The 27,320-nt window shown below is 40.5% G+C and overlaps 1 protein-coding gene across 6 annotated transcripts; it reads left to right on the forward strand.

Annotated features, from left to right (window-relative positions):
- Nucleotides 1-29: 29 nt before the first annotated feature.
- Nucleotides 30-25,487, forward strand: LOC137243617 (uncharacterized). 6 transcript variants are annotated; one of them, XM_067771503.1, is made up of 6 exons: nt 30-329; nt 8,167-9,613; nt 24,009-24,138; nt 24,219-24,361; nt 24,445-24,792; nt 24,857-25,487. In XM_067771503.1, the coding sequence occupies exons 1-6, from the start codon at nt 303-305 to the stop codon at nt 25,405-25,407; spliced, it is 2,646 nt and encodes an 881-aa protein (XP_067627604.1). In that variant the 5' UTR covers nt 30-302; the 3' UTR covers nt 25,408-25,487. The 6 variants fall into 6 exon arrangements, with proteins under 6 accessions (XP_067627604.1, XP_067627603.1, XP_067627608.1 ...); XM_067771502.1 differs by lacking the exons at nt 24,009-24,138; nt 24,219-24,361; nt 24,445-24,792; nt 24,857-25,487 and adding exons at nt 13,541-13,676; nt 13,760-13,902; nt 13,974-14,321; nt 14,396-15,264; XM_067771507.1 differs by lacking the exons at nt 24,009-24,138; nt 24,219-24,361; nt 24,445-24,792; nt 24,857-25,487 and adding exons at nt 13,541-13,676; nt 13,760-13,902; nt 13,974-14,321; nt 14,396-15,264 and having other exon boundaries at nt 47-65.
- Nucleotides 25,488-27,320: the final 1,833 nt, after the last annotated feature.

Below are 27,320 nucleotides of genomic sequence, written 5' to 3' on the forward strand. Positions count from 1 at the left end.
TTGGCCATTGCAAACACAAAAAACTTAAATCAATTTAGTACGACTAAGCGAAAGAAGTGGGTAAGGTGTGTCTGACACTGTGAAGAAAAATAAATTGAAATATTTATTTTTATAATAAAAAGAAAAGAGAGATAAAAGTGTGGAAATTGTGTGTGAATAAACAATTTTGAATAAAATTCGATATAAAATTTTATGAAAAGTGCGAAATGTAGAAATTATCTTAAATTTTAAGGAAAGCAGAAAAGATAATAGAATAAGGCCAGATGTTTTATTAAAAACCAACCAATTACACGCAAACTTATATGTACCACCAGAAAAGGCGGGTACAGGTGCGTATGCGTAACATTTTTTTTATTATTTGCTATAAAACAGTACATACATACAAACTGTTAAGTAGAACTGTATTTAAAAGGAATGCATTAATTAAAATATTATTTTAAAATTAAATAAAATTTTCTTATATAAACGCTAAAACAAATCCGTGTGAAATTATCAACCATGTTTTTGATTTTCTCAAATCGATAACATTGTTCGATATAAATTTGAGTAGCCTTAAACAAAAAAATTTAGCCTAATGCAAAATTGAATGAAGTGATTATAAAATCGATTCGAATTTTTTTGTGAAAACTGGAACAGACCTTAGACCTTGTAGAGGTATTAATAAATGGAATCGAAAAATCACTTGCGCAATGCTAAAAGAATGTAAAAGGCCAATAACTATTTGTTTAACTTATCAGTGTGCCAACCATAAATTGCAACACCATGAAACATAAAAAAGTGTAACTGTACAAAGAAATTATCTTATCGAAACACTTAAATCTCCTAACTCGAATGTGGTGTTAGTAGAAAGAAAATTCAAAAAATGTGTGCATAAAAAAATAAATGTTAGCAAGTACAAGAAAAAACTATAGTGTAATGTGTGTGTTTTGTTTGTGCTTGTATTTATCTGCTCTAAATACATATGCCATGCTATCTATATGTTATCTATTAAACCAGTCAACGTTAAACTCGTATGTGTCATCACAGACCATACCATATCAAAATTCACCTGTACAGTGAATCTAAATTAACCGCCCGATAGGAACAAGTGAAGTAGATAAAGACTCGATAACGAGCCATTAAAACCAGGGAGCGTTTAAAAATAGGGAACCGCCAAAAGAACGAAGAGTGGGGAACAGTAAACCATCAAATCGCGGGTAGGTAATTCACCATTGGGGAAATGTGGCATGAAATTCGTCAATTACAACGGTAGAAAAATTTTATTTTGATATAATAACCACAATTTAACTAGTTTTTATGTTTTCAATAAGATTTTTTGTGACCTTTTAACGAAAACATCGCGTTTTTTGATAATCTTCAAGTAGGTAATGTGGTGAATTACAGTGAAAGAAAAAGACTAGTAAAATCAACCGAAATACGGGTCAATTCAACCGAAATTTCTGTCAATTTTTATCCATCGCAACAAGGTGTTGAATCAATTGCGCACCAATCGTTGATTCGTAATTGACCGTTTTAGCAGTCAAATGAACAAAAAAAGTTGTTGCGACAAAAAAACAAAAAAAATGTAAGGCGCGATAGCCTCCGAAGAGATCTAAGGCCGAGCTTCTCTTCCAATTTGCATCGTGCTCCTTTTTAATTTTTCCTACAAATTGGCGGGACGGGACCTACTTGTTTTATGCCGACTCCGAACGGCATCTGCGAGGCAGATGAGTTTTCACTGAGAGCTTTTCATGGAAGAAATACACTCGGAGTGCTTGCCAAACACTGCCGGGGGGCGACTCCGCTTAGAAAAATTGTCTTCTAATTGAAAAACCTTATTTCTAAAATTTTGATGTTGCTTTGCCCGGGGTGTGAACCCAGGGCATTCGGTGTGGTAGCCGGAGCATGCTACCATCACACCGCGGTGGCACTTACTAACCGAACTTCAATTGGGCGCACATCAAATATGCTGGCACACATTAAACATTATACACTTTATTATTTTGTTTTATTAAACGCACTTTCACCAAATTTTATAATTTATTTAATTTATAGTTTTGAACTTCGCTTTGCAAATAGAAATGAAAATAGTAGTCACAAAACTGTTTCTCAGTTCTTTCAGTTGCAGCTCAGCTCATTCTCAATTTCTTCTCTCGCATGTAGAGTTGCCACACTTTATTGTTTCGAACAAAACTTTTAGTATAAATGTTTGACATAACATTTTAAATAGAGAACTTGTAAGTTATAGAAAAGTAAAGAATCAAATCGCAGGAAGGTAATTCACCACTGGAGTAACTTTACATGTAATTCGGCAAGTTTAATTTTCGTAACACTTTAAGTTGAAACGATTCCAAAACAACTCAAACTTTTATGTTGTTGGAAACATCAACATTAAAAAAGGATGTTTTTATTATCTTATTAGATTCGTTCGCGTGAGTGAAAATTCGTAAAAACTTGAACAAAATGTTACTAACTTTGGAAAAATTCTGTTCGTTCAAATAAAACTTTTGCAACAAGAGGGCGCAATTTTTAATTTCGCTTGGCGGAGAAGTTGCAAAATTGTACCCGATAAATAGGTATCCCGGTATGCAGTGTTATGACCAGTAAATTCAAAAAAGGGTTTTTCGTTTTGTATTGAAAACTGAAAAACTAGTTTTTTTTATTGTTTTCCCCATTTTGTGTGTTTTTTCGATTTGGTAGTTTTCTTATTTTGGTGTTTCTTTTTTTCAACAAGTGGCACCATCGTCATAAGTACAAAGTAGAGAGCGCAGTGAGCGTAAAATTTTCTTTGAGAGTTGCTCATGCATTGACTATTGATCGCTGTTGAAATGACCAGTGAGATCAGTTGTGTTAACAAAAAAATCAGTTAGATTTATTAGGCATCTTGCAATTTTGCAGAATTTTGTTAACTTAAGAGCGACAATTTCTGTTCTGTTGAAAAGACTAAACTAATTTGTTCGCTTGACAAAGAACTCGGTCGAATTAACCGTAATTCGATCAATTTCACCGAATATCCGTTAAGTCAAGAACAAGAGAACAGATTTGTTGATTTTACTAGCACCAATTATTTCAGTGTACCCACCGCCAGTTTGACAATTTCTCCTGTTGTCCGTGGTTGATTATTGTCTATAGATTTACGTCTCTGATTAAAACTAGTTTTGCAGACACATTTTTTGGAGTCGTCACTGAGCAAAAAAACAAGACCAAATGTAAACCATAGATAATCTCTGCGAAAGTCTAAACCAAATGTGAACATAATTTTTCAAAATTTCTTCAATTTTCACTCTTTGGTATATTGACGCCTCAATTCAATACCAGTTTTTAAAATGATGCCGGCAAAGAAAACTTTTCAAAGCTCCGTATCTCAGAAGAACGCCCTATCTCAGAATTTTTTTCATAACCAACCCGGCTAATGTCAAAATGTACTAAATTTAAGCTCACACAGGGCGTTTTTGAAACAAATTCTGAAATAGTATGTTAAGTTAAAGTTATTTTGGCAATATTCCAGTAAATGTTTCCTTCTTTCAGTTTATCTTAAAACAGAAATAATAATTGAACACTCAATTATTATAAACTGTGTCAAATAATATAAAATAAAATAATACAAAATAAAATAAAATAAAATCAAGGAAACTTATATAAAATTTTTTTAAGGTAAATGAAATTAAGCTGAATTCGATTTTTAATGGACGAGTTAACAGTTTGTTATCGAAAGGATATAAATATGATCGCGGGTTCAAGGGCTAACAATAATTAATTTAACATTATTATTGTTATGATAAATGTTTCCTTAATTGAAAATTGTTTTCAATTCTATTCTAATAAAAATAAAATAATAATTGTTAGGCCTTAAGCTTAATTCGAACCCGCGATCTTACAAAACAATGGGCCGATAAAACAACGAAAATTGGAATCAAAATGAATTCAGAAACTTATAGAAACGATTTGGAAATGTATCGCTTTGTTATCTTAAAGTGATCGATTTCTTATCGGAGTGTTACCTATTTGTTATTAGCATGTTATGGATTTCTTCAGTTTGTTATAAAAAACATACCCTCAAAACTTTAATATAAAATCGAGGACATACCTATAAAATTTCGATAGCAAGCCGTTAAGAAACCAATTAGAATACAATGGCAACTTGATAACAAATCGATAGCAAGCTAATAATAAATCTCGAAACATATCGGTATAGTTTGTTCCCGATAGGGTGCCGACGAAGCTCTTAACAAAAAGCCCGACACTGTTTGCTTCTGGTAAAGCTATCTCTGTTTTCGTTTAACTCAAACCCCTGGGCGAGCTCTAGTTAAGTTAAAAAAACTAGCTTCCAGACATGCACTTGTTTGTTTACACATCGAACTTCACAAATACTTGGTAATTCCGCCTTTTTTATTAATTTTGAGGTGACGTCACCCCCTAAAAATAATATACTTTTTTCGTAGTTCGTCATATCAAATATATCTTCGCTTATTTATTATAACTAGATAAGGAACTTGATAAAAAAAACGCTAAACTAGTCACACATTTTCATACGAACATAAACAAATTATTATCTATAGTCTTTATATGAAATTGTGAGTCACTTTTGTTAATCAGTTATGAATGTTCCCTGGGGTATATAACTAAGTGGAGGAGGCCCTGCAGTCAAACCAAATAGTTGAACACTAGAAGAATACTAGTTTTCCAAAAATCCCAACTTGTTTGAGTTGTGTCCTTTTTCCATATTAACAACTGGAATATTTAACACGACGATGGCCTACGAAATATCAATTGCCAGTCTCTACATCAGCATCAGAACTGTTGACAAACTAGTCATCACAGAATCGTACCTGATCCCATACTACGCAGTATGTACACCGTATCATACCAATTGACTACTGGTTAATTTGTCCAACAGTATATTGATACTTAAAAGCGTTCATCAGGCGAGACCTAGCGAAGGTATTTACAGATTCAGTGTGGATTAGGCTGGCCGCCTTATGTTTATCTTTATCAACCGGCTGAGTTGATAGATGCCGTGTCTCATCGTAGTGCTGACCGATATATTTCCTTATCCCTCTGGGAGGCGGAACTTATTCAAACAGTTGTTAGCTGGGATGCCCCGCTTTGTGACAATTCAGCAAAAACTGTCTGCTCGGAATTTCACTATGCTCCTTTAAGTTAAGCTCTTATGTCTGCCTATATAGCTGGAGTTCATGGGTCTTAAGAAGACATAATGTGGTAGTTCTGATTGCAGTATTTTGGCACGCCTGCACCGTTTTCCAGTGTGTTGTTTTTAAGTCGGGCAAGCAAACCAGCCACGCTCAATACATTAACGGTCGACTAACTACTTTGCAAGCTGGGCTGTCGCAAGCGACATGTGGATTTTCTTACGGCTTTGTACTTTAGATACAATTTCGGAGGCATGTGCCCTAAACGTAAAAGTGCTGTCGAGCGTTACACCTAAGCATTTTGGGTGAATTACAGTTGATAGCATAACGCCATCGACGTTAATGTCCACTATTTGCGTCATCTCTTTCTTCCACGTTTTAAGCAGAGTAACTGTGAGCTTGGTCGGATCACCCGAGGTGAAAATACAGAAATACTAAGTAGATAACTATTTACTTTTAAAACTTATTCCATCTATTGAAGGGCCAGGGCCCGTTGCCGCTTTCGTGCAGTCGTGGGCATATGAAATGTTGGTAGCTCGTTCTGGTGGTGCAAGAGGGATTTGATATGTATAAATTAAACACAATCGGGGATGCCATACTACCCTGCGCCAATTCCTATTTAATTCTAGTAGGTTTTTATGCTGTTGCTGAATTAAACCGACGCTTGCCGACCACTGAGACTATTTGCGGTCCATCTTCATACACAAAGGAAGGGGTGAACCTTCCATGTTTGGGGTAGTGCGCGGTGGTAGACCGTGTCAAAAGCTTTTGACAGATCACGTGCCACGAGCACCGTCCGATGATGGAGTTTTGGGTGGTTCAGTCCGCAATTAATGTGGGTTTATCGCGGTGGTAGTGATATGCATTTAACGGAAACCACGCTGATGGCTGTTTCCAACGGCTCTCTACTGTCTAAAGAAATGATATCTGTAGATACGTCTAGTAGTGGAAATATCCTTGCCATTCTTCATTTTTATGGAATGACTAAGGCTAACACGGCAAGTAAAAATATAGGTAGGTGATGGCGAGCTTAAAATACTTGTTGTCAGAGGTACAGCGACAAGACGTACCTCATAAGCTCCAATTGGGCAGTGCTCTATTAGGACTCCACTGACTATTAGATAGGTGAACTTTAGTAAGCCGTAATAGCTCCGCCGAGCATTTGTCAACAACTGGACAGAAAGGCAGCGGAATCCCCAGGTCTCTACACGCATGTTCAGTTCGCAAGGTCCTTTTCAGAACCAAGAGATCAGCGTGACAATTGTCTGTAGTCTAAGCATCCAGGTAAATTTTGTTAAAAAGTAGTGCCCTTCTAGTGAGTATGCCCCAATTAAGAGTGGCCTAAACTCAGGAATCTTGTGCCTGTATGGCTACCATGGTGTGGTGGTAGCATGCTCGTCTACCACCCAAAGTGTCCTAGGATAAAGTCCCTGTAAAAGCAACATCAAACCCTTTAGAGAACGGTTTTTTCCAATATCGCTTCTGCACTGGTTTTGCAAATACTCCGACTGTATTTCTGCCATGAAAAGTTGCTCAGAGAAAATTCATTCGTTCGGTGTGGACATTAAATATGTAGGTAGGTCTTATCATGCCAACTTGTAGGAAAAAATAAAAAGTAGCATGACGCAAAATGAAATAGAAGCTCATCATAACTCATATAAGAGATATATCGCGCCTCGTACGATACCCAGATGCCCATGTGAAAGGTCCTTATCAAGGACTGAAAGGTCATTAGTATAATTTGAGCTTTACGGCTCTTAATCTCAGGAAGCAGGTCATTTACAATTACTGTCTAAAACAGGTGAAAAAGAGCACGTCCCTGGGTAGCACCCCTTCTCAAATTTCTCTGCGCCGCTGCTCTCGCAGTAACCGTTCAGTCACTCTCCTCATGGATTCTACCAGAATCGGTCCGACTTCCAGTGATATTAGGGCCCTTTCAATGCACGTTGGTTCGAAATTTTTGGCATCCTGCACTTTATGTAGCGAATGCATTCCTCATGAAAAATACGAGAGCTTCCCTCATCCTTTGGAATTAAAGTGACTTCGACCATATTACTTGGGCACTTAGCCAAATCTTGGACAGTTGACTTAAATAGGTGCCTGACAGCTGCAGAAAATTCAGTGTTCCTTTGAAACCCAACCGGATCATCACCCAGCTCCCATTTATATCTCTCAGGAGCAGGATCCCTCGATAAGATCTTTCTGAGACTAGCAAACACATTACACCCTTTCACACATTTTCGCAGAAGACATCTCAGGAGTTCCGCTGGGATTTCCTAATCTCAGATTTACCAATACCCCAACACCACTTCATCGAGCTCCCATTCCGAGGGTAGTTTATTTTTTTTTTAGCTGTACTGAATATAACCTTGCTCCCACCGCAAATACTCCTTTCACAACTTCCTCCAACTAACAATCTGTAGATCCATCTAAATCCCTAATAGAGATTTGGATGTGGCTTTTCAAGAGGGAACTGTATATACCGATTGTACATTTCAGACCATTATCAGCGAGGCTCGGTCTTTACAGACAAGAGTCAATTCCAGCTGCTACCTGATTTGTTGTTTTAAAGTCATAAGTAAGTGTCATTGGTGACTAGCGTTCTTCGATAAATATCGGTGTTAACATGCTTCAAAGGAGCGATTCTTGAAAAAAATGGACCAGAGAACCAAGGTTAGGTTAGGTTGAACTGACCGGTCCCTGAGGACCTCACATAGATTGAATGAGTACGCAGTGTTACCAGAAGTTTGTTTTAATGACCAAACTGAAAACCCTATAAAAAACAAAGACCTATGTTATAAAAGAACTCCGTCCTCTTGGCAAATACTAGAAGCTTCCTAGGACTCAAGCCACTTGCTGCTTCTAGATCTGACAGCAGTATCACTCCTAACCAGGGAACCAAATCGAAAAAAAATTTACCGATTTTGTTAAAAATGGTTTATTAGTTGACACAGTTTAGTTTGTTGTTGACACAGTCTTAAAGATCTAAGGTGTAACTTAAAGGTATAACTAACTACTCCTTTTCTGTTTCTTTTAGCCACGAAACGATTCGAAAGTTCCTCAAAAAACAACTGGATTCCCTTGCAATCCAACTCACATAATGACACCAACGAATGTGCGGCGCTCTGTCGTAACTTTACTCCCGCTCAGTGTCATCATCCTATGCTACAGCATAGCAAACACAAATGCACAGGAGAATATAATGCCACAAATACCACCATCACTGGTGGAATGCTACAACACGAGCTATTTTATGAATCGTCAAAATCGACTGCCATCCACAATTGATACGCTCATCTCACTGATCGAGAAGATAGAAAACAGCAACGCCTACAACTATGACATACGCACACTTTCGGTGGCGCTCTTACATCGCTTTCGACAAGATGGCATACAGCGCGCTTATGGTGTAGCCGAATCACCTGGCGTAATACCTTACAGTCCGACAGGTTTTCAATTTCCGAAATTTCGCCTTTTACTTTCACGTCTCATACCTGGCAATGCCAATAATTTTCCTAATTCTACGCTCACGCCCGAAGAACGCTGCTCGATACATTTTATGCTCTCCAGTTCAATTGATCTACGTGTGCGCGGAGATGAGAATCAAGTATGCCAGCGTTTATCGCAGTATCGCTCACAACGTTTACGACGTGCCGCCACTGATGATGACAATTTAATGGGTGACGTGGAAGTGTTACAAAGTCTGAAAATGAAACCAGCAAATAAACGCGGCTTATATCAGAGAGGCGCATACAACGACTACGATTGGGGTTGGTCAAATTCGGGTGGCAACTCTGGCAATAACAATCAAATAAGTCAGTGTCCTGTAGAGAATGGTGTTATTTGGACACCTTGGGGTTCTGTGTCTGCTGGTGCGCTCATAGCTGGTGTCGCTACAGGTCTACAACAACAAAGTGTACAGCTACGTACGCTGTTAGCGCTGGCGAGTCGCAAAAATGGCTATAGCAGTCTGCCTCAAACAGCTACCGTCACAGTGGATAATCGTTGGGCTGCCACATTGGCTGGTGATCTTTCTGAGGTTGCTCTACTGCAAGTGCCTTTCACCTCTACGGAAACTGCATCGGTTGGCGCCAATGGCGCTTGGAATAGTACGGTTATGCCTCATTGGTATTTCCTAACGCAACGTCAAAATTTGCAAATGACTGATGCTGAAATCCGTGGTGGTCTAGATGGTCTTTTAATCGCTTTGAATGTTGCCTCATGGCGTTCCCAAGCTTCCGATTTGAAGTTGTCACAATTACTGCGCATGTATTACTCTACGAACGGTGTATTGAACAGTGGCATAAATGCGTGTAATCGTCAACAAAATTTCAATAATTATATATCGAGTGATCAACTTGTTGCGCAAACTAGCGCCTTCTCGCAGGTGTTAGATCGTGAAATGCAATTGGGTGTCACATTGTCGCCAGCAAATATAGCGACATTTTCGCTATCCGCAGCCTCTGCACTGGGAAACTATGTCCGTAAGTACTTTTTGTATTTGTTTGATGTTAAATCATTGGAAGACCTTTGTTTTGTTCTCTCTATCTTGCTAGTAGAAGTATCTACATAGATAGGTAGTCCGTTTGTCTCGTGAGGTGCATATTAAAGCAGAAATGAACTACACATGTCTCAAGACAGTCTTCGATACAAACTGTAGGATTATGTTTCCGTCTAGAAAGGGTTGAAGGGAAGGTGAACTCTCTAAGGTTTGACTTATCACTTTTCATTACCTGCTCGCCATGACCTCTGGTAGTAGGGGCGGGTATACTGGCAACACTGTCACTGCCGCGTTCATATTTATGCGACTTTCGGACTCTTGGTCATGTAACGAATAGTAGTATAATCTCAGGTAGCCATACGGTTATCGGCTTCAATGATCATATCTAGGTTTATAGGTCATTTTGTAGAGTAAGTTATGAGCCTAGCGTTTCTTTACTATCGTGACAAGTATCAATGTATGGTTCAGCTCTTGATGCCGCCTGAGTAGAATAGTTTTTATCAAGGGTTGTATATTTTGGAGCTGGCCCAAATAATAATAGATGAAAGCGAAAGTTCTGCAGATCATGCAAGGGTATATAGCCTTAAAACAACGACTGTGAACTGCGACTGAGATCATATTGCTCTTCTATCTCTGTACAGTCACAAACAAAAATCGCTGCTACTGAGAAGTCATATCGGCGAACGACGTTGTTTCTCAGTAAAAGCGGAATCTCCAACTCTAATAGTAATAACAGCGAACTTTTTCCAGTCTTATCTCATCCTCTCTTTAGGTCCCCAACTGATCAAGGAATCTCCTTACCCATCCCAGTAAGAAATTGTTTCACTTTTATCCAATCTACTCAGGTAAAGTCATTCAAACCTCTCTATGGAGTTGCTAGGAGTGAGAATGGACCCCAGCGAAGCATCTTCAAATAAGCTATTTAATCAACAACCATCCCTAAGCAAGCGTTAAAGACACCCCAGCGGGTTAGAGGGTTAGCATATACCCGCTGTAGGTATGACTGTCGTAAGAGGCGACTAAAATAACGAATAGATTCAAGTGGTTGTGTAGCGCAACTCTTTTAGGTTGCCAGCGCAATATATAGCTTCTCCAAACCCAATTTTCAACCTCACCTATACATGGCGAATCTTGTTTCATTAACAGCTGAGGCTCTGGCGACCCCGAACTCATCTAGGCGGTGGGAGGGCGGGATAGCCTAGAAGAACGCATGTGGTCATAATAAATCGTTCCCGAGATGGTCGGAGTTGGTACCGGAAAGTACCGGATCTGCATCCGGCAAAGGACCATAAACATCGATAACACTCCCTAAGGCCTTGGGGGAGTGTCCTTATTGCTACAACAACAACAACACCAACAGGGGTTAAAGAAATTGAACTAGGTAGATTCCATTATTGGAAAAATAGGGCCCATTATTGGAAAAATAGGGCCGCACTTAAATTGTGTTAGATGAAGCGGATTACTCCTACGAGTATAACTCAGATGTAGTAGCAGGCTTCTTTATAATATCCAACGATTTCCTCGCATAAACCCCTGACTGAATTTAATTTGTTTAGGATCTTTCGAGAGTCAGCAAATGTTCACGATCTGCGTAGGCACATCTTATTTCTTTACGATAATGAGAAACCGGTCGTTGAGCGCGGTGTCTCATTCATTGGCCTATGGATAACATAGCCCCGTAGAAAAAAAGTGATGTTCACCGGACTAGACAGGTCCATTCTTATGGATTTTGGATCGCTGAATACGTATCCGTGCTTAGAATTCAAAAGTTAGATCTTGTTTCCGTTGACCGTCACACTTTTTTTTCTATGAGATTGTCTTATAATTGGGCGAATGAATGAGACGCCCCGCTCAAAGATCGTATTCTCATTATAAGAGAATAAGTGACAAATATTTTCAGATACTTAAAGAAGAATAAAATATGCTCCTTGGACAGGTGGACCACTATAGCATAGATATGCAATATGTTCAGGAGGAGTTTAGTACCTATCTAAGGAGTTTCGGAAGTTGTGAACTTTGTATGCTCTACTTAAATATTCTAGCTCAAACAGTATTCTCGTATTTCAGCTTTCCTTTCTTCCTCAAGGCTAGCTGGCTCAGCCATAAACAATAAATAAATGTAAGGCGCGATAACCTTCGAAGAGATTTTAGGCCGAGCTTCTCTTGCAATTTGCGTTGTTGTTGTTGTTGTAGCAATGCTCGCCCCACCTAATAGCCGCGACCGATCACAAATTGCCATCAATATCCTCTAACGGGAGTCCAAGGAAACTTGCTGTTTCGGCAGGGGTGGACCATAATGAAAGGGGTGTTAGAGGCGTTGGTTCCACATTACAATTAAAGAGATGGTTGGTGTCATGTGTGGACACATTGCAAGCGGGGCATACATTTTGTATGTCGGGGTTGATTCTGGATAGGTAAGAGTTTAACCTGTTACAGTATCCAGAACGAAGTTGAGCAAGAGTGACACGCGTTTCCCTGGGGAGTATGCGTTCCTCTTCCGCGAGTTTTGGATACTTTTTTAAGTACTGGATTCACCGGGCAATTCCCGGCATAAAGGTCTGACGCCTGTTTATGGAGTTCACCAAGGACCTTCTTGTGTTTTTTCGCTTCATACGGCTGGGTTCTCAGGTGCCGTATTTCCTCAAAATGCTTACGGAGATGACTCCTTAAGCCCCTAGGCGGTGCTGGTTCATCAATCAGATGTCTGTTGGGATGCCCAGGTTTCTGGGTATGCAACAGGAACTGTTTGGTAAGCATCTCATTTCTCTCCCTGATGGGGAGTATTCTCGCCTCATTATGCAGATGGTGTTCTGGGGACATAAGAAGACAGCCCGTGACGATTCTGAGAGCAGTATTTTGGCAATTTGCGTCGTGCTCCTTTTTTAATTTTTCCTACAAATTGGCGGGACGGGACCTACTTATTTTATGGCGACTCCGAACGGAATCTGCGAGGCAGATGAGTTTTCACTGAGAGCTTTTCATGGCAGAAATACACTCGGAGTGCTTGCCAAACACTGCCGAGGGGCGACCCCGCTAAGACAAATTTTCTTCTAATTGAAAATCCTTATTTCTAAAATTTTGATGTTGTTTTGCTTGGGGTGCGAACCCAGGGCATTCGGTGTGGTAGGCGGAGCACGCTACCATCACACCACGCTGGCTCAGCCATAGAAAAGATATTAACTCATCTGAAACTGTACGGAAAATATTTTGAGCACATACTCATCGGCCTTCCACTACTTAACCGACACAAACCTCAATTCAGTAATGGGAACTCTCTGATGTTGGTAATTACACTGAAGATGGCACATTGCTGAAACCAATTTGTCTCGAAAATAAACTTTACAAAGGATGCGGAAAAATCTTTAAGATATTCAAAAACAAACCTTGCTCCACAAGTTGTTCTGGCGACTCATTAACAAGAAGTTCAAAATTTTTTCCTAAATCACCATCATGCTAGTCTTGGCTTCGTTAGTGTTGATCTCGCCTTTGTTGTTGTTGTTTTCGTAGCGATAAAGACACTCCCCGAAGGTTTTGGGGAGTGATATCGATGTTGATGATCCTTTTCCAGATATATATCCGATACGTTCCATTAAGGTGCTAGCTCGACCATCTCGGTAATGATTTAATATGATCGCATTGAAACTTCTAGGCCGCCCTCTACTCCTGGTTCCATGAAGAACTTGGGGTCACTAGAGCCTCGCCTACTAACTACTTTTGTGTATGATACATACATATTTGAACAGTATTGTCCTCGGTTAGATGAGCTTAACAACTGGTTTGCGGAAGCTGTGAAGCTATAAAGCTTTACGCTTATCAACTCCTTGAATTCCGCTTTTCATCCACATCTTCTCTCATATAAAATAACTGCGCTGTGTTCTTAAGATTCATTATAGTCTTTCTCTCATTTCAGCGAATAGTCTTAATGACGTTAGCTGCTCGGTAAGCAACAGCGCTAATGGCGGTGGCAATCAAGTAACAGCCATGACCAATATTTATGTTTTCTTGGATACCACATGGCAGTACAACAATGTCGTTGATTATGTCAAGTGAGTATTTCCTAATTTTGAAAGAAAAAATATCTCTAACGAGATCTTCTCTAAGCTCTAATTTGTCTTAACACATTTTTCAGTTACATACTCGAGCGCATCAATGTGAATCCTTATGCCAGCTCGGTAACATTATTGGCAGCATTCGATGGTTCAGTTATTGTGAATACAACAAATTATATGCCCGATATTTATCAAGGCTGGAATGTGACCACACAAGCGCAATGTGAGTTGAAATGCTAATTTACTGCTGTCAATATTTAATCTTTCTTTATTTGTCCTTCTTCGACGTTTCAGACATTCCCGGCTTTAATTTACCCACCGTTTTGAAAACCGTACAAAACCTTACACAAGCCTTTATGAATGCTCAGCAAAGGAACTCATCTGCAGGTGGACGTTCGCTAGTCGCTTTATTGATACCTTACGGCTCGGTGTCCATTAGCGCCAGCGACTCAACTTACTCTCTAACTCAGCTACAAAATATTTACGAACAAATACCTGATCTACATTTCATTTACTATACCAGTGGTATGATTAATCGTTTTGCTAGTTTTGTGCGTAATCCCAGTCAGGATTTGTTTACCTTGAATACGGGTAATATGCCAGCCACATCCTCCGGACCTGTAGTCTCACGCATAGTGCAAAGTAAGTTCAAACAGTTCGCATTCTCCTCCCACTTCACTGACCTTTTCCTTACTTTCCTTTCTCATCCATCGCAGTTCCACGCCGTCTTATCAATCCACGTTGTGGCTCCAACTGGTACACTTCTACATGGGGCACCGATCAATTGGTACAATATCTCAGCCCGAATAGCACTAATTTCTATCGCATGATGCCCAATTATTTCTACGGCGCTGGCACAAATCGCAATGTGGGCATCCAATCAACCAGTGGTGTCCAGTTTATTATTTGCACTTCACGTACCGTAGTTCTACCAACACAATTCAATGCGACCAACTATAATGGCGTCGGCTCATCGGATATTACGTGCCAGACAAGCAGCAGTGGGTTTTCGTATGACCTATCGAATGCTTGTAATGGTTACAGTTATATATTTCAATGCCCACCATTCTATTTGTCGGTGCAAGCTCCACAGCAAATGCAGTCTTCGGTATCGTGTACAGATAATGCTTGTCAAACACCAAATCAAGCACGTTATGTCGTCTCCGTCACGAATATGGGTTGTTACAGCGGTGTCGCTGAGCTCGCTGCCAGTTTCATTACAATTTTGTTGGTTTTCTTACTGCGCGAAGCTTTGCAATAGTGAAAAGAGAGAGAAGGACAAACGCTTTTCTGCGCTTTTTTGAAAGTTCTTTTTTAGACTTAGAACTTTGGTACTACTTTTTTTTGTTCACCAGTGTTGCCAATGTACTAAGTACAGAAATATGTTTAACATGTTCCTCCATAGTATACAGACCATATGCTTATTTAAAAACTGTTTTTTCTTAGATCTTTAAGTTCATAAATTTAATTTTCTATCATAAAACTGTACCAAAAATTGTTGTTATGTTGCATTTCATTATAACTTAATTTACGAATGAAGTACTTTTACGAATGCCATAAATGTGAAACAACAAAAAAATTTGGAATTATTCGTCCATGTAGGGACTGCGGTGTTTATATAACGAGCCGCATCCGCCAAAGAGAAAAAAATTATTCCCTTGAACCATGAATACTAAGACAGACAGTTGAATGACTCTGAACCCGCTTGTGCTCGCATTTACCCTGTAAAATTCGGGAGTAGTCCGTTCAATCATGAAAGGAACAATCCACAACTTATACTCCATGCATGTAAAAAATGTAGTCCAATTTACTTTGGGATATCTTAGCGCGGAAATAATAGCTCCAAGTACCTCAATTCTTACTCCATCCTTAGGGACACACCCTGTCGGCAAAGAAATCTTTATTTTCAGCGACAGCTAAGCTGCCATAAAAACTCTTAGCTCCTACTCGTTCAATTCTGAACTAGCGCTAAATTGACATCGATCTCTTCTAGAGATGGCCCAACAGAACCGAGAACACCTCACATGGGTCCCTGGACATAGGGACATCGAGAGAAACTGCATTGCAAATGAATTCTCTAGCAGGGTGCAACAAGTCTTAGGTACGCTTAGGTATGCCCTGTGAATGCTAAAAGAACACATCCACCGTCAAGCCGACGAAAGATGGCTACAAACATCGGGGTATCGAACATCGAAGGAAACCTGGCCTAAATGGGATCCTAAAAGATCCCATCACATGTACAACGTATGTAGGGATACAATTTCCACACTTGTGGGGGCACTAACTGGTCATTGCCTTGTAAAGAGTTGTAAAGACGATGAGGAGGAGGAAACGGTGGTGCACCTCATCTGCATTTTCCCGGCACTAAGCGGAGCACGGCAGCGCTTTCCTTGTGCTCCATTTCTAGATAATTTGAGCCAGGTTGTGGAGCATGACGTCAAGGACCGGGTAGCTTTTATCAGGTCCTCAAAATGGTTCGAAGATGAAAGATAACTGTGTATTTTCGTGGTTGTACAACGGGCCTAAGTATGCCCTCGAGCAGCCAATGCAATGTTCTAAATTAACCCTAAATCTAACCCTTGCTGTGCCAGCTTAAAGTTTGGGGAGGCCATGATAGCTGAATCGCTCTTAATTCGAGTTTTGACATTTGAATAATATCATTAAAGCACGATTGACCTATATTAGTTAACAACTTTATACTCAGTGCCGCTTAGTGGCACAGCAGATAGTGCTCGCTTTCTTCCTCCACAATACGTCTGCCGCTGCGAAAGTAATGTTGTTGTTGTTGCATTAACGATAAGATACTCCGCGAAAGTTTTGTAAAGTCGATGCTGATGGTCTTTTTCCAGATATAGATCCGATACGTTCCGGTAACAAAGCAACATTAAGGTACTAGCCCGACCATCTCGGGAACGATTAACATAATCATATTAAGCATTTTAAGCCATCCCGCTCCCCATCCCCTAGTTTGTTGAAAAACTTGAAGTCGCCAGAGCCTCGCCGGCTAAATATGTTTAGGATACATTCATATATGTAACAGGATGCCCCTCGCGTAAGTCAGGTTGACAATTGGATAGCAGAAGCTCTGAAGCTATAAAGCTTTGTATTGCGCTTATTAACCCCTTGAATCCACTGAGAAAGTAGTGCTGGGATCTAATGTACATCCTAGCGGTATTAATGTTTATGAAGGTCCAGTTAAAACCTTTAGCAGGGATGATAGTCACAGCTTATTTAGGATCAGAAACGTGTTTTGGATTCCAAACTACCATGAATGTCTCGCATGTAGAAGGTGCTGACTAGAGCGCATTATCCTGTTTATAGTATTTGTCTTCGCACAGGGTTAAAAAGAAGCCTTCGCCGCTAATGAAAAGCTACGAAATGTTTTTTAACTTTTTGCAAAGGTTTCAGATTCTTATACTTTGTAATTCCAGGCCACAAAGCCAGAAGCGAAAAGAAGAAAGAGAAAAACTGATACCTGAACCTGCCGTACGTTTGGACTATCAGAATCTTAGACTTAGGGTAGTCATTTGGGTCCATTACTTTTTACCTTGTTTATAAATGACTTACCACAAACTCTCATACATTCCCGAACTCTTATGTATGTGGATGATGTTAAACTTTGTTACTCATACTTGCCTTCGGAGTCTTCCCGTGTGGAGTTTCTTCAGGCAGACTTGGACTCATTTCAATGCTGGTGTACTGCAAATTTACTAGTTTTGAATTGCTCGAAGTGCAAACTAATGACATTTCATCGAGTGAAGCCAAGTTTGACATCGTATACGTTAAACAGCACGCCTTTGGAGCGTATATCTGTCGTAAGTGATCTGGGCGTTCTTTTTGATCCTAAACTGACTTTTAATACGCATATTTCATCAATGGTAAGCAAAGCAACGGGTATACTCGGTTTTGTGAAGCGATGGAAGCGAACTTTACTCGGGGTAATGTTCATTCACAAGCTCATTATTGGCGCGATCGACTCATCTGATCTTGTTAGTCGACTAAATTTTGCTGTTCCTGGTAGAACGTCCAGGCACTTTGTGCCTTTTTATTTACCACTTTGCCGGCAAAACTTTGCCAAAAATAATCCACTGCGAAGCTAGTGTTCGCACTACAATAGCTTGTATAACTGCATCAGTTTTGAATGTTCGTTTTCCGAGTTACATAATTCAATACTGTCACGTCTGGCCTGATATTTTGTACTTTCTTTCATATGTATGGTTGAATTTAATTATTTTTAATTGTAACATTAATTTTATATTTTATATATCTTAGTAGTCGACCGCGTTGTGTCTGTGTCGACTTTAATCCAAATAAATTAAATTAAACTTAAGGAGTTCTAATGTGAACCAGCTTAGTATGCAGTGTGATTGTCCTGCGCTTAGGCACAAGAGGAAGAAGTCTCTGGGATCTTTCTTCTTTGACGATCTTTGCGATCTGGCTAAGTTGGATCCTAATAAATTCCTGACGTTTGCTGAATCGACCTGTTGGTTTGACTAGGGGAGAGATCCACGTTGTGATACCACGGGATCTTCATAGCCCTAAGTGCGCTGGTGCTCGCACCGGTGGTCACTCTAACCTAATATAAACCTAGTATGCAGATAGCTTTTCAAAGTAATGACACGCAGGGAGCAACGACTTTGAACATCTTTATTGAGATATTTTATGAATTAAACTCGGGTTTTCTGTTTCAGCTAATTCCTGATACATTTTTAGTCTCGTAGCTTGGGACAGAGTCCAGTATGGATTGTTGCAACGGCTCTTTGTGAGCGAGGATCTGAGCATCACTTACTGCGCACAGCGTATGAAGACACTACAGGGTTAGAACTCTGGCATTGGAGCGGTTGGACATCGGATTTTGTAGCTCCTTCAACCCGATTGTCAACCTCATATATGCGAAGCATTGGTATTTTAAATTTGCGTCCAGATGTCAATAAGAAGGAATAACTGACATCACCCAATAAATCATGTTTCAAATAATACTTTCAAATCTTTAAAAAGCATTTTTCCATCATTGAGGAGACCTTCGAGCAATTGCAACTTGCTCTCCAACTTTTGCCGAAGAGTCGATAGAAATAACAAATCCTCCTTTCTATTGTCACAACATGTTTAGTATATGGGAAGATCTTTGCGGGTATCAATCCTTTTGACTGCAGTACTAGCGCCTTCTAAGACCGAGTGCAGTGTGACTTCTCTAAACTTCTAGTCTAGGCATTATATATTGCAACCTCAAACTGTAATCTCAACTAAAGTCTAAATTTTGTTGATAAAAGTTGAATTTTGAAACTGCGAGCAAAGTTTCAGCAATTTGTAGGCTCATAGTATCGTATTGTAACGATTTTACTGCAGTTCCCTTTATTTCCAACCTTCTGCTTACGTTCGAATCACTAAACTGTTGAATAAATAACTCCACTATTCAATAATGCAAAATGGCCTTTATTAAAGTACTTCCGAATAACACTACTATTGCTCGCCAAATAGCGTCTTAAATCAAACTGGTTTCGCGCCTCTACTGTTGCTGCCTTTTATACTCTGTGATTTCTCGTTCGCATACTTCTGGGCGCTTCCAGAATTTACTTAGTTACTGCTATAACATTATAACTGCAGATGCACGTGTATAGCTTCTCATATGCGCGTGTGTTTGTGAGCGACACTTCTACAATTATAATTGCCTACTTTTGTGAGCATCTCAGATAAGATATCTGCATGTGTTTGTGCGTCTCTTCTCCGCTGCGTGTACGTACATAATGATTGCTTTATTGATGTGCATACAAGTCACTGCTTAGCATCGGCTTAGAGATGATACTATCCCTTTTTTTTTTTTTTGTGGGGAGGCTGAAAATGCCTAATGCACCATAATTGCTGCCGTCGCAGCAACCGTGTGTCCGTAGACTAAAAAACAGCCCAGTTTTGCAACTGTCGCCCACCCTGGCACCACTTTCGCATTACTTCAGGGTGGCGTTCCATATTTCTCATTTTTTAAGAGCCTACTGTTGTCCCTGCGTCCAGGTTCCCGCTATTTGCTCTGAGTGTCCATTTAATCGCCACTGCTTCGCATGCGCATTTCTCCGCGCTCCCGCTCAACATCCATCAGGCGTGTCATTACTATAAATGCCATTTGGCTCACTGCAGTCCAGCACTCTTTCCTGTTGTACATATGTGATACTAAATTTCTCGTGGTAGGTTCCTCCCCAAAGATTCCATGCAAGGCGAACCTTTCTTCGTGGAAACGGGGGCAGTGGAACATGACGTGTTCTGCGTTTTCTATCTCCGTGACACACATTGGGCAATGCGGATCTTTCTCTATCCTACGCTTCCATAAATACTCTTTGAAACCGCCATGTCCACTCATTATCTGCGTGAGATGGTAGTTCAGTTCGCCGTGCTTCCGCTCATTCCATTGAGCTACGTTCCAAACTAGCGTGAAAGTACAACGCTCTTTACCCGAGGCCTCCCACAGTTCTTGCCACTTAGCTATTATTTGTGTCCTTGCTCTTTTCTTGCCTTCTTTAGATGGTCTCTCGATATTAGCGTTATACAGATCGGCCATTTCGCTTGCCAGTAAGTCCACTGGGATTTTCCGGGTTAGAACCATGATCGCGTCGTCGGACACCGTCCGATAAGCACTTGATATTCTAAAAGAAGCAAGTCGGTACGCTGCTAATATATATTTTTGATGGGTCTGTTTAGATCCATACCACACTGGTGCTGCGTATAGTATTATTGAGCTGGTTACTGTGGACAATAGCTGACGTGTAGCTTCGCTCGGACCACCAATGTTAGGCATTATTCACATAAGTGATCCATTAACTTTGGTAATTTTCTCCTCCACCGCTCTGAAATGCTCTTTGAAAGTTAACTTAGAGTCAATGTGCACTCCTAAGTATTTTAAGGAATCCTTTGAAGTGATTTGATGATCCCCGGCAGTTAAGACTAACTCGTTCGCCGACCGTTTGGAGCTTACTAATACCACTTCCGTCTTTTGGCTAGCCAACTCCAGTCCCATATTGGTCAGCCATTCCTTTATTCTTGCTACGGCGTCATTACATAATGCTCAAAGCAGGTCTACTTTCTTGGCCATTACTACCACTGCAATATCGTCAGCATATCCCACAATTTGCGTGTTTTCTGGTAGATCAATCTTTAGCACCCCGTCATACATTACATTCCAAAGCGTTGGACCGAGAACAGATCCCTGTGGGACGCCTCCTGTGATTTTGTACTCTTTTGCTCCTTGATCCGTGTCAAAAAGAAGTACTCTGTCTTTAAGATTATTCTGCGTAAGTAAGCTCAAAAATTTTGGAATATAAAGATATTGCATGCGCGAACTTCGGTGGAAAGCAGCGGAGCGTAACAAAATTCTAGTAGGTCACTTTCACCACACCAAAAACTTTAACACAATTTTTAACATAATTTAAGCACAGAAATACACTGATTGGAGTTTTAGTGAGTAAAAGTTAAAATTCTGAACACATTAGCTGAATAAAAAGTGTACAAATAATTATTAAATAACAAATACAGACAGTGGTAGTTTAACAAATTCTGCTGTGGTAAGTGGTGAATGTGACCTACTAGAATTTTGTGAAGCTTGCCTCACACTATTTTTCGTCTATGCAATGTCTCTCTATTATATCGTTTCTGGTAAGCTGGAGTGCCGAAACTTTGCAGCGCTGCCATTATCTCATCCAGTTCGCAGTGTTAAAAGCATTCTTGATGTCCAACATAATCAGTGCACAGAACTTCCTTTTATTTTGGCTTCCAGAGATAGCTTCTCTAGCTATATTGACGACTGTTTGTATTGCATCTACGAATGAATGATTTGCGAAATCCATATTGACTATTCGATAAGCCACCTAGTCTTTCTAGAGTCAGCTGTAGGCGCTCACTAATTATACGCTCGAAAATCTAGTGTTGCTAATATTCGTCACAGTATTATATCCATAAATGTACGAGGAAACAAAAAGACATGCAACAAGCCCTGCGCATCATAGAAAGCTGGTGTGATACCAAATAACTGTCTAACAATCCTAACAAAATCTTTGTTGTAGCAGTGATTCGCCCCATCCAATAGGAGCGACCGATTACAAATTGTCATCAATATCCTTTAATGAAAGTCCAAAGAAACTTACAGTTTCAACAGGGGTGGACCGGAGTGAGAGGGGTGTTAGAAGCGTCGGTTCCACATTGCAATTAAAGAGATGGTTGGTGTCATGTGGCGACACATTGCAAGCATGACATCATTATGTATGTCGGTGTTGATTCTGGATAGGTAAGAGTTTAAGCTGTTACAGTTTTCAGATCGACGTTGAGCTAGAGAGACACGTGTCTTCCTGGGGAGAGTGCGTTCCTCTTCTGCGAGTTCTGGGTATTTTTCTTTAAGAACTGGTTTCGCCAAGCCATTCCTGGCATAGAGGTCGACGTCTGTTTGTAGATTCACGGAGGACCTCTTTGTGTTTTTTTACTTCATACGGCTGTATTCTCAGGTGCCATATTTCCTTATAATGCTTAAGGAGATGACTTCTTTAGCCCTGGGAGACGTGGGCTCTTCATTCAGATGTCTGTTGGGATGCCCAGGTTTCTGGATATTCAACAGAATCTGTTTTCTAAGCATTTCATTTATCTTCCCAATGGGGAGTACTCTCGCCTTATTGTATTGGTGATGTTCTGGGGACATAAGAAGCGACTCTGAGAGCGGTATTTTGGCATTGTTATTTAATGTAACCCCATATGTAACCCCCCGAGAATAAAACTATCAGTGTCAGAGCCATCCCTGAATGCCACCTAAATCCAATTTTAAATCTAATCAAAACGAAATGCTCGTCTAGATGAGAGAGAGCTTTCTTCGCCTACACTCGACTTTATGGCAAAACATGGGGCTATCTCCTAAAATGGTATACTGCACATTTAATACTGTTGTAAAACCATCGACGAGTTTGTATTGGCAGGCACAACGGATGCGATAAGAACGTCTCGTGCTGGTGCACTCTTTTTCTTAGTAGGAATACCTCCCTTCTCTATTTTAATAGAGACATATTCAACACTTGTTGCGCTACAAGTTCAAAATATTTCTGAGCTAGAAAATCCCATATTGAAACTACGTGATGCAATATCCGCTACCCTCAGAACCTCAAGGAACTTAGAGCTGTCCGTTGTGAACCGAACTCTATGGTAAACAGAGAATCAATATGCTGACCCTAACTCAGAGTGGTTCACTGATCGATCAAAATTTGATGACGTAAGGACGAAGCTGGTATCTATGGGTCGAGCTCCAGAAAATCAATGCCAAATGGTTGCTACCCCACTATCAGGCAGAAATCCATGCAAGTTTGCGGTACAGAATGTCTATCGAGCAGCTTATCCTTGAGGAGTATCCTCATTATGTCAGACAACCAGGCTGACGTGTGTGCCTTGCAATCTTACACAACTATTTCTTAGCTGGCGGATGAATGCATTGAAGTCCCAAAAGGGCCAAAAACATTTTATTAGGATGGGTACAACGGCAATAGGTACACGAAAGTACTAAATGTTGTTGTAGCGATAAGAACACTCCTCGAAGGTACTAGCCCGACATCTCCGGAACGATATAATATGATGACCCTTTAGGCCATCCCGCCCCCACTCCCATGAGGAACTTGCGGTCGCCAGAGCCTCGCTTGCTAAATATGTGTACGATAAATACATATTTTTAACAGGATTTGCCTCACGGATGTGGTTTGGGTTGCGGAAGCTATGAATGGCGCTAATCAGCCCCTACACGAAAATACCTACCCAGCAGGATGCCAAAGCTGAATTCTATGTTCCAGAGGCCTTCTGTGGACTGACAAAGGACAAAGGGGAAGCCATAAGTAACTGGGAAGCAAAGCAGTTCAGATATCACTGGATTGACTTCCTTGGTGAAAGACAGGCCAAATTGTTTATACTCCCAACAACGACAGTATCAGCCAAACTCATTCATCTTAGCAGAGAGGGCATAGTACGATATCAGAGCCTCTTCCAACTAAGTGGAGTGACTCTTAATCCAATTGCGATATGTAGTACAAAGCCTGAAGAAGTACTTTGATACATTGAAAGCTAAGACACACACACATAAAGAACGCAGTGCATCTAGGCCTAATAATAGTAATAATCGGACGTAGGATTTCAGAGTAAAGCGGAAAATCAAATCGAAAGGAGTTGACCAAGGACGTTTTAATTCTAGCTGAGGTTAGGAGCTGAAAGGTTTTGCAATGAGCAAAGATTGAAACTCAAAGAGTCTTGACCTTTGCATTAACTACTAAGTATGTGTCTGCCATTTATTGGCTTATCTATATGACTGTTTACTTTGTTTTATAGCATGGATTTCCACGAATTGTTATGACGATGACGAACCCCAAGGTATACACAATATGACTGCAGTGATGACTAATATTTTCGTTTTTCTGGATACTACGTGGCCATATTACTTTGTGGTGGATTATGTTAAGTATGAAGTTTCCATTATCCAGGTCTTTGCTATCTCAAATACTTTTGATTGTCTGTCTACCAACTTCTCATTTACTACAGCTTTGTGCTTCAACGTCTCAACATAAACCCATACGCCAGCGCTGTTACATTGCTCTCCGCTTTGGACGGCACAACTATAGTCAACACAACAAATTATATAACCGATGTCTATGAGCAATGGAATGCGACAACTCACTTGTGGTGTAAGTATCGCCATCATAATATCACAACAAAATTGTCTAAGTACTAACGAAGTCCGCCTACACCAACCAACTCTATTTAATAGATACTCCAGGTTTCAGTTTACCACAAATCCTCAACACTGCACTTGATCTGGCACAGAAGATCATGCATGCCGATCGCTTACATTCCTCATTGGGCGGCAAATCAATGATCGCGCTGCTTGTGCCCAGCCCCATTGCCTACGTGTCCGAATGGGATATGCGTTATGCCCTATACTTTCTGCAACATTTCAACTACACAGTGCCGGATTTACATGTACTTTATTTTGGTGGTGGTGCGCTTATACGCTTTAAAGATCTCGTGCGCAATCCACATGAAGATCTTTTTCCACTCGGTGAAGAGTTTGGTGTGTGGACTGCAGGAGTGCCTGTGGTTAAACGTATACGTGAAAGTAAGTCAGCTTATAGCCTTTTTTACTACAACAACTAATATTTTAACTCTATGCACTTACACAGTTCCACGTCGTTTAGCGAATCCGCGTTGTGGCGCCGTTATGTCAGCCAGCTCCAGGGGACCCAGCGAAATGCTGCAATTCGTGCGTTCGGGTGCTATTAACTTCTATCGTATTATGCCGAATTACTTTTTTGGTTCGACCAGCTTGCGTTATCTGCGCATAAGACCAGTGACTACGTCATCTTTTACAGTTTGTAGCTCGCGTGCAGTTGCTCTGCCATATCGTAAAGATGGTAAAGATCAACCGGAGCAGAGTTGTGGCCAAACAGCTGCTACAAATAGTTATTCTGTGGACTTGAGTGATATCTGCATGGGTTATGAGCAAATCCAGCAATGTCCGCCATTATATGTATCTGTACAAGCTCAAACATTGTCGGCTGGTAATCAGCTGAAGTGCAGTGAGCCAGCATGTCAGAGGCCTGATGATGCACAATTTCTGATCTATGTCAGTAATTTGGTATGCAATTGCAGTTGGAGAGCAAAGAGAGTCTCTGATGTGTCGCTCATAGGTGCCATCATTATAAATTTGGCTATAAGTATAAATTTATTTTAGACGAGAACTAATTATTGAATGTTTATAATACGTAAAATAAAACAAGTAATCTTAGTCGAGATCACCAACTATTCAGCAATTGCGAAGTGGTTCCGAGTACTTTATTATTTTGAGTTGACTTTGTTCGAACTAGAAGTCGGAAGTTATTGTTAGAACCACTAAAATCTTAAGAAGCATGGCTTGAGACACTGGATAGGGGGCATCGCTGACACCTAGGGTGGGGAAGCTAGTTGGATATCGGCGACAAGTATTGATTCTGATGAACACTGAATCACGTACCCCCTCTTTGAAAGATATACCATATACAATGGCGATGCTAAGATCACTCCTCCCATTCCTTCTTTTTGCAAAAGTGCTTCGGTATAATAGATCCGATCACTGCGAAATTGTCATTGATATCCTTTTTCGGCAGTCCAAGGAAACTAACAGCTTCAATATGGTTGAACAAAGACACAAGGGTGTTAGAGGCGTTGCTTCCACATTGCAAACAAAATATGGATAAGTAAGAGTTTGACCTATTGCAGTATCTATCCAGATCGTAGTTGTGCAAGAGAAACGCTCGTAGTCCTTCTGCTGTATTGGTTTATGAGAACGGGGTTTGCCGGGCATTTATCGGCATAGGACTTTGGCCATCCATCGCAAATTAGATTGAGGGCCTGTTATGCTCATCAGGATCGAACGGCTGCGCGTTTACAAATCTGCTTTCTTCATAGTACTTGCAAAGTTGGTTCCTCATTTCACTGATAGGCGTGGCCTCTTCAAGCATGCATCTGATAGGATGCCCAGGCTTCTGCAACTGCATGCTCTCCAAAATGTAAAACATTATAGAAGATCACACCCAATATGTGTGTGTGTCGGACAGTCTGTAGCGTAATATCATCGACGTGGATATCCAAAACTTCCCACATTTGCCCCGCCCACGTCGTGATGATTTGGTCGGTGATAGTGCCAAGTTACACGATGCGAAACATATGGAAAGATTACGGAGATAGTTGTAAATTTTACAGAGAAGCTCATTAAAGGAAGAACCGGGAGCTGTTGCCGCTATCGTGCAATCATCAGCGTAGGAAACAATGGTAGCTCCTTCGGGTGAGGAAGGGAGTTTCAATGTGTAAAAGTTGAACAATACTGGGGATAGGACGCCATCCTGCGGCACCCCTTGTTTAATTCTTCTTGGTTGGGATGTTACGTTCCTGAGCTGAACTGATCCTTGCCGAACCCACATATAATTAGCGGTCCACTTTGTGACTTCCAGTCAGCGGACTTGGGTCGCCCTTTACGATGGACGGTATTAACGATAAAGATTAGTCCCTATATTGTTATTTACTATAGAGTAGTCTACAAGTGGCTGACAGGGGTAGCGTTCCTACATATGTTTAGCCAACGCCAAGTAATGTGCTTGATATCACATTGAGTTTGGAGCATGATATCTAAGGGTATGAAGGCCATTTCCTTGACAGGTCATTCTTCTCAGACAACGCATATGTCAGCTTCAGCATCCCCATCAGCGGGGAAACCTCAATACAATGGACTGGTTTAAATTTCAGAAATGTGTAGATGAAGGGCTTGGATAAACCAAAAAGTGTGTCACCGTAGAGTACCGGGAAGGATATACCAACCTTTTAGCAAAGGCGCTGAAAACTGCGCATTACAGAGCTTGTTCCCAAAAGAGACTCAAGGGAAAGCAAAGCTAACATGGTGTAGTAATTAGCTGCTAAAAAGCGGTTAGAGGAGATCTTTAAGCTGGAAAAAGTTGCGGAAAACGTAGTGCTGGTTCGAGTATAGATATTTGTTGAAGATCTATAAACGTGGAATTAAAGGGTTAAAGATAGTTTTATGGAATAATTTCTGTGCAAGCAGGGAGTTATCCTGGGAGACCGTTAGGTGACACGGTCACGTAGTAGTGGAGAATC

The sequence above is a fragment of the Eurosta solidaginis genome, chromosome 3 (genome assembly GCF_040869045.1).
Source record: "Eurosta solidaginis isolate ZX-2024a chromosome 3, ASM4086904v1, whole genome shotgun sequence".
Taxonomy (NCBI): Eukaryota; Metazoa; Arthropoda; class Insecta; order Diptera; family Tephritidae; genus Eurosta; species Eurosta solidaginis.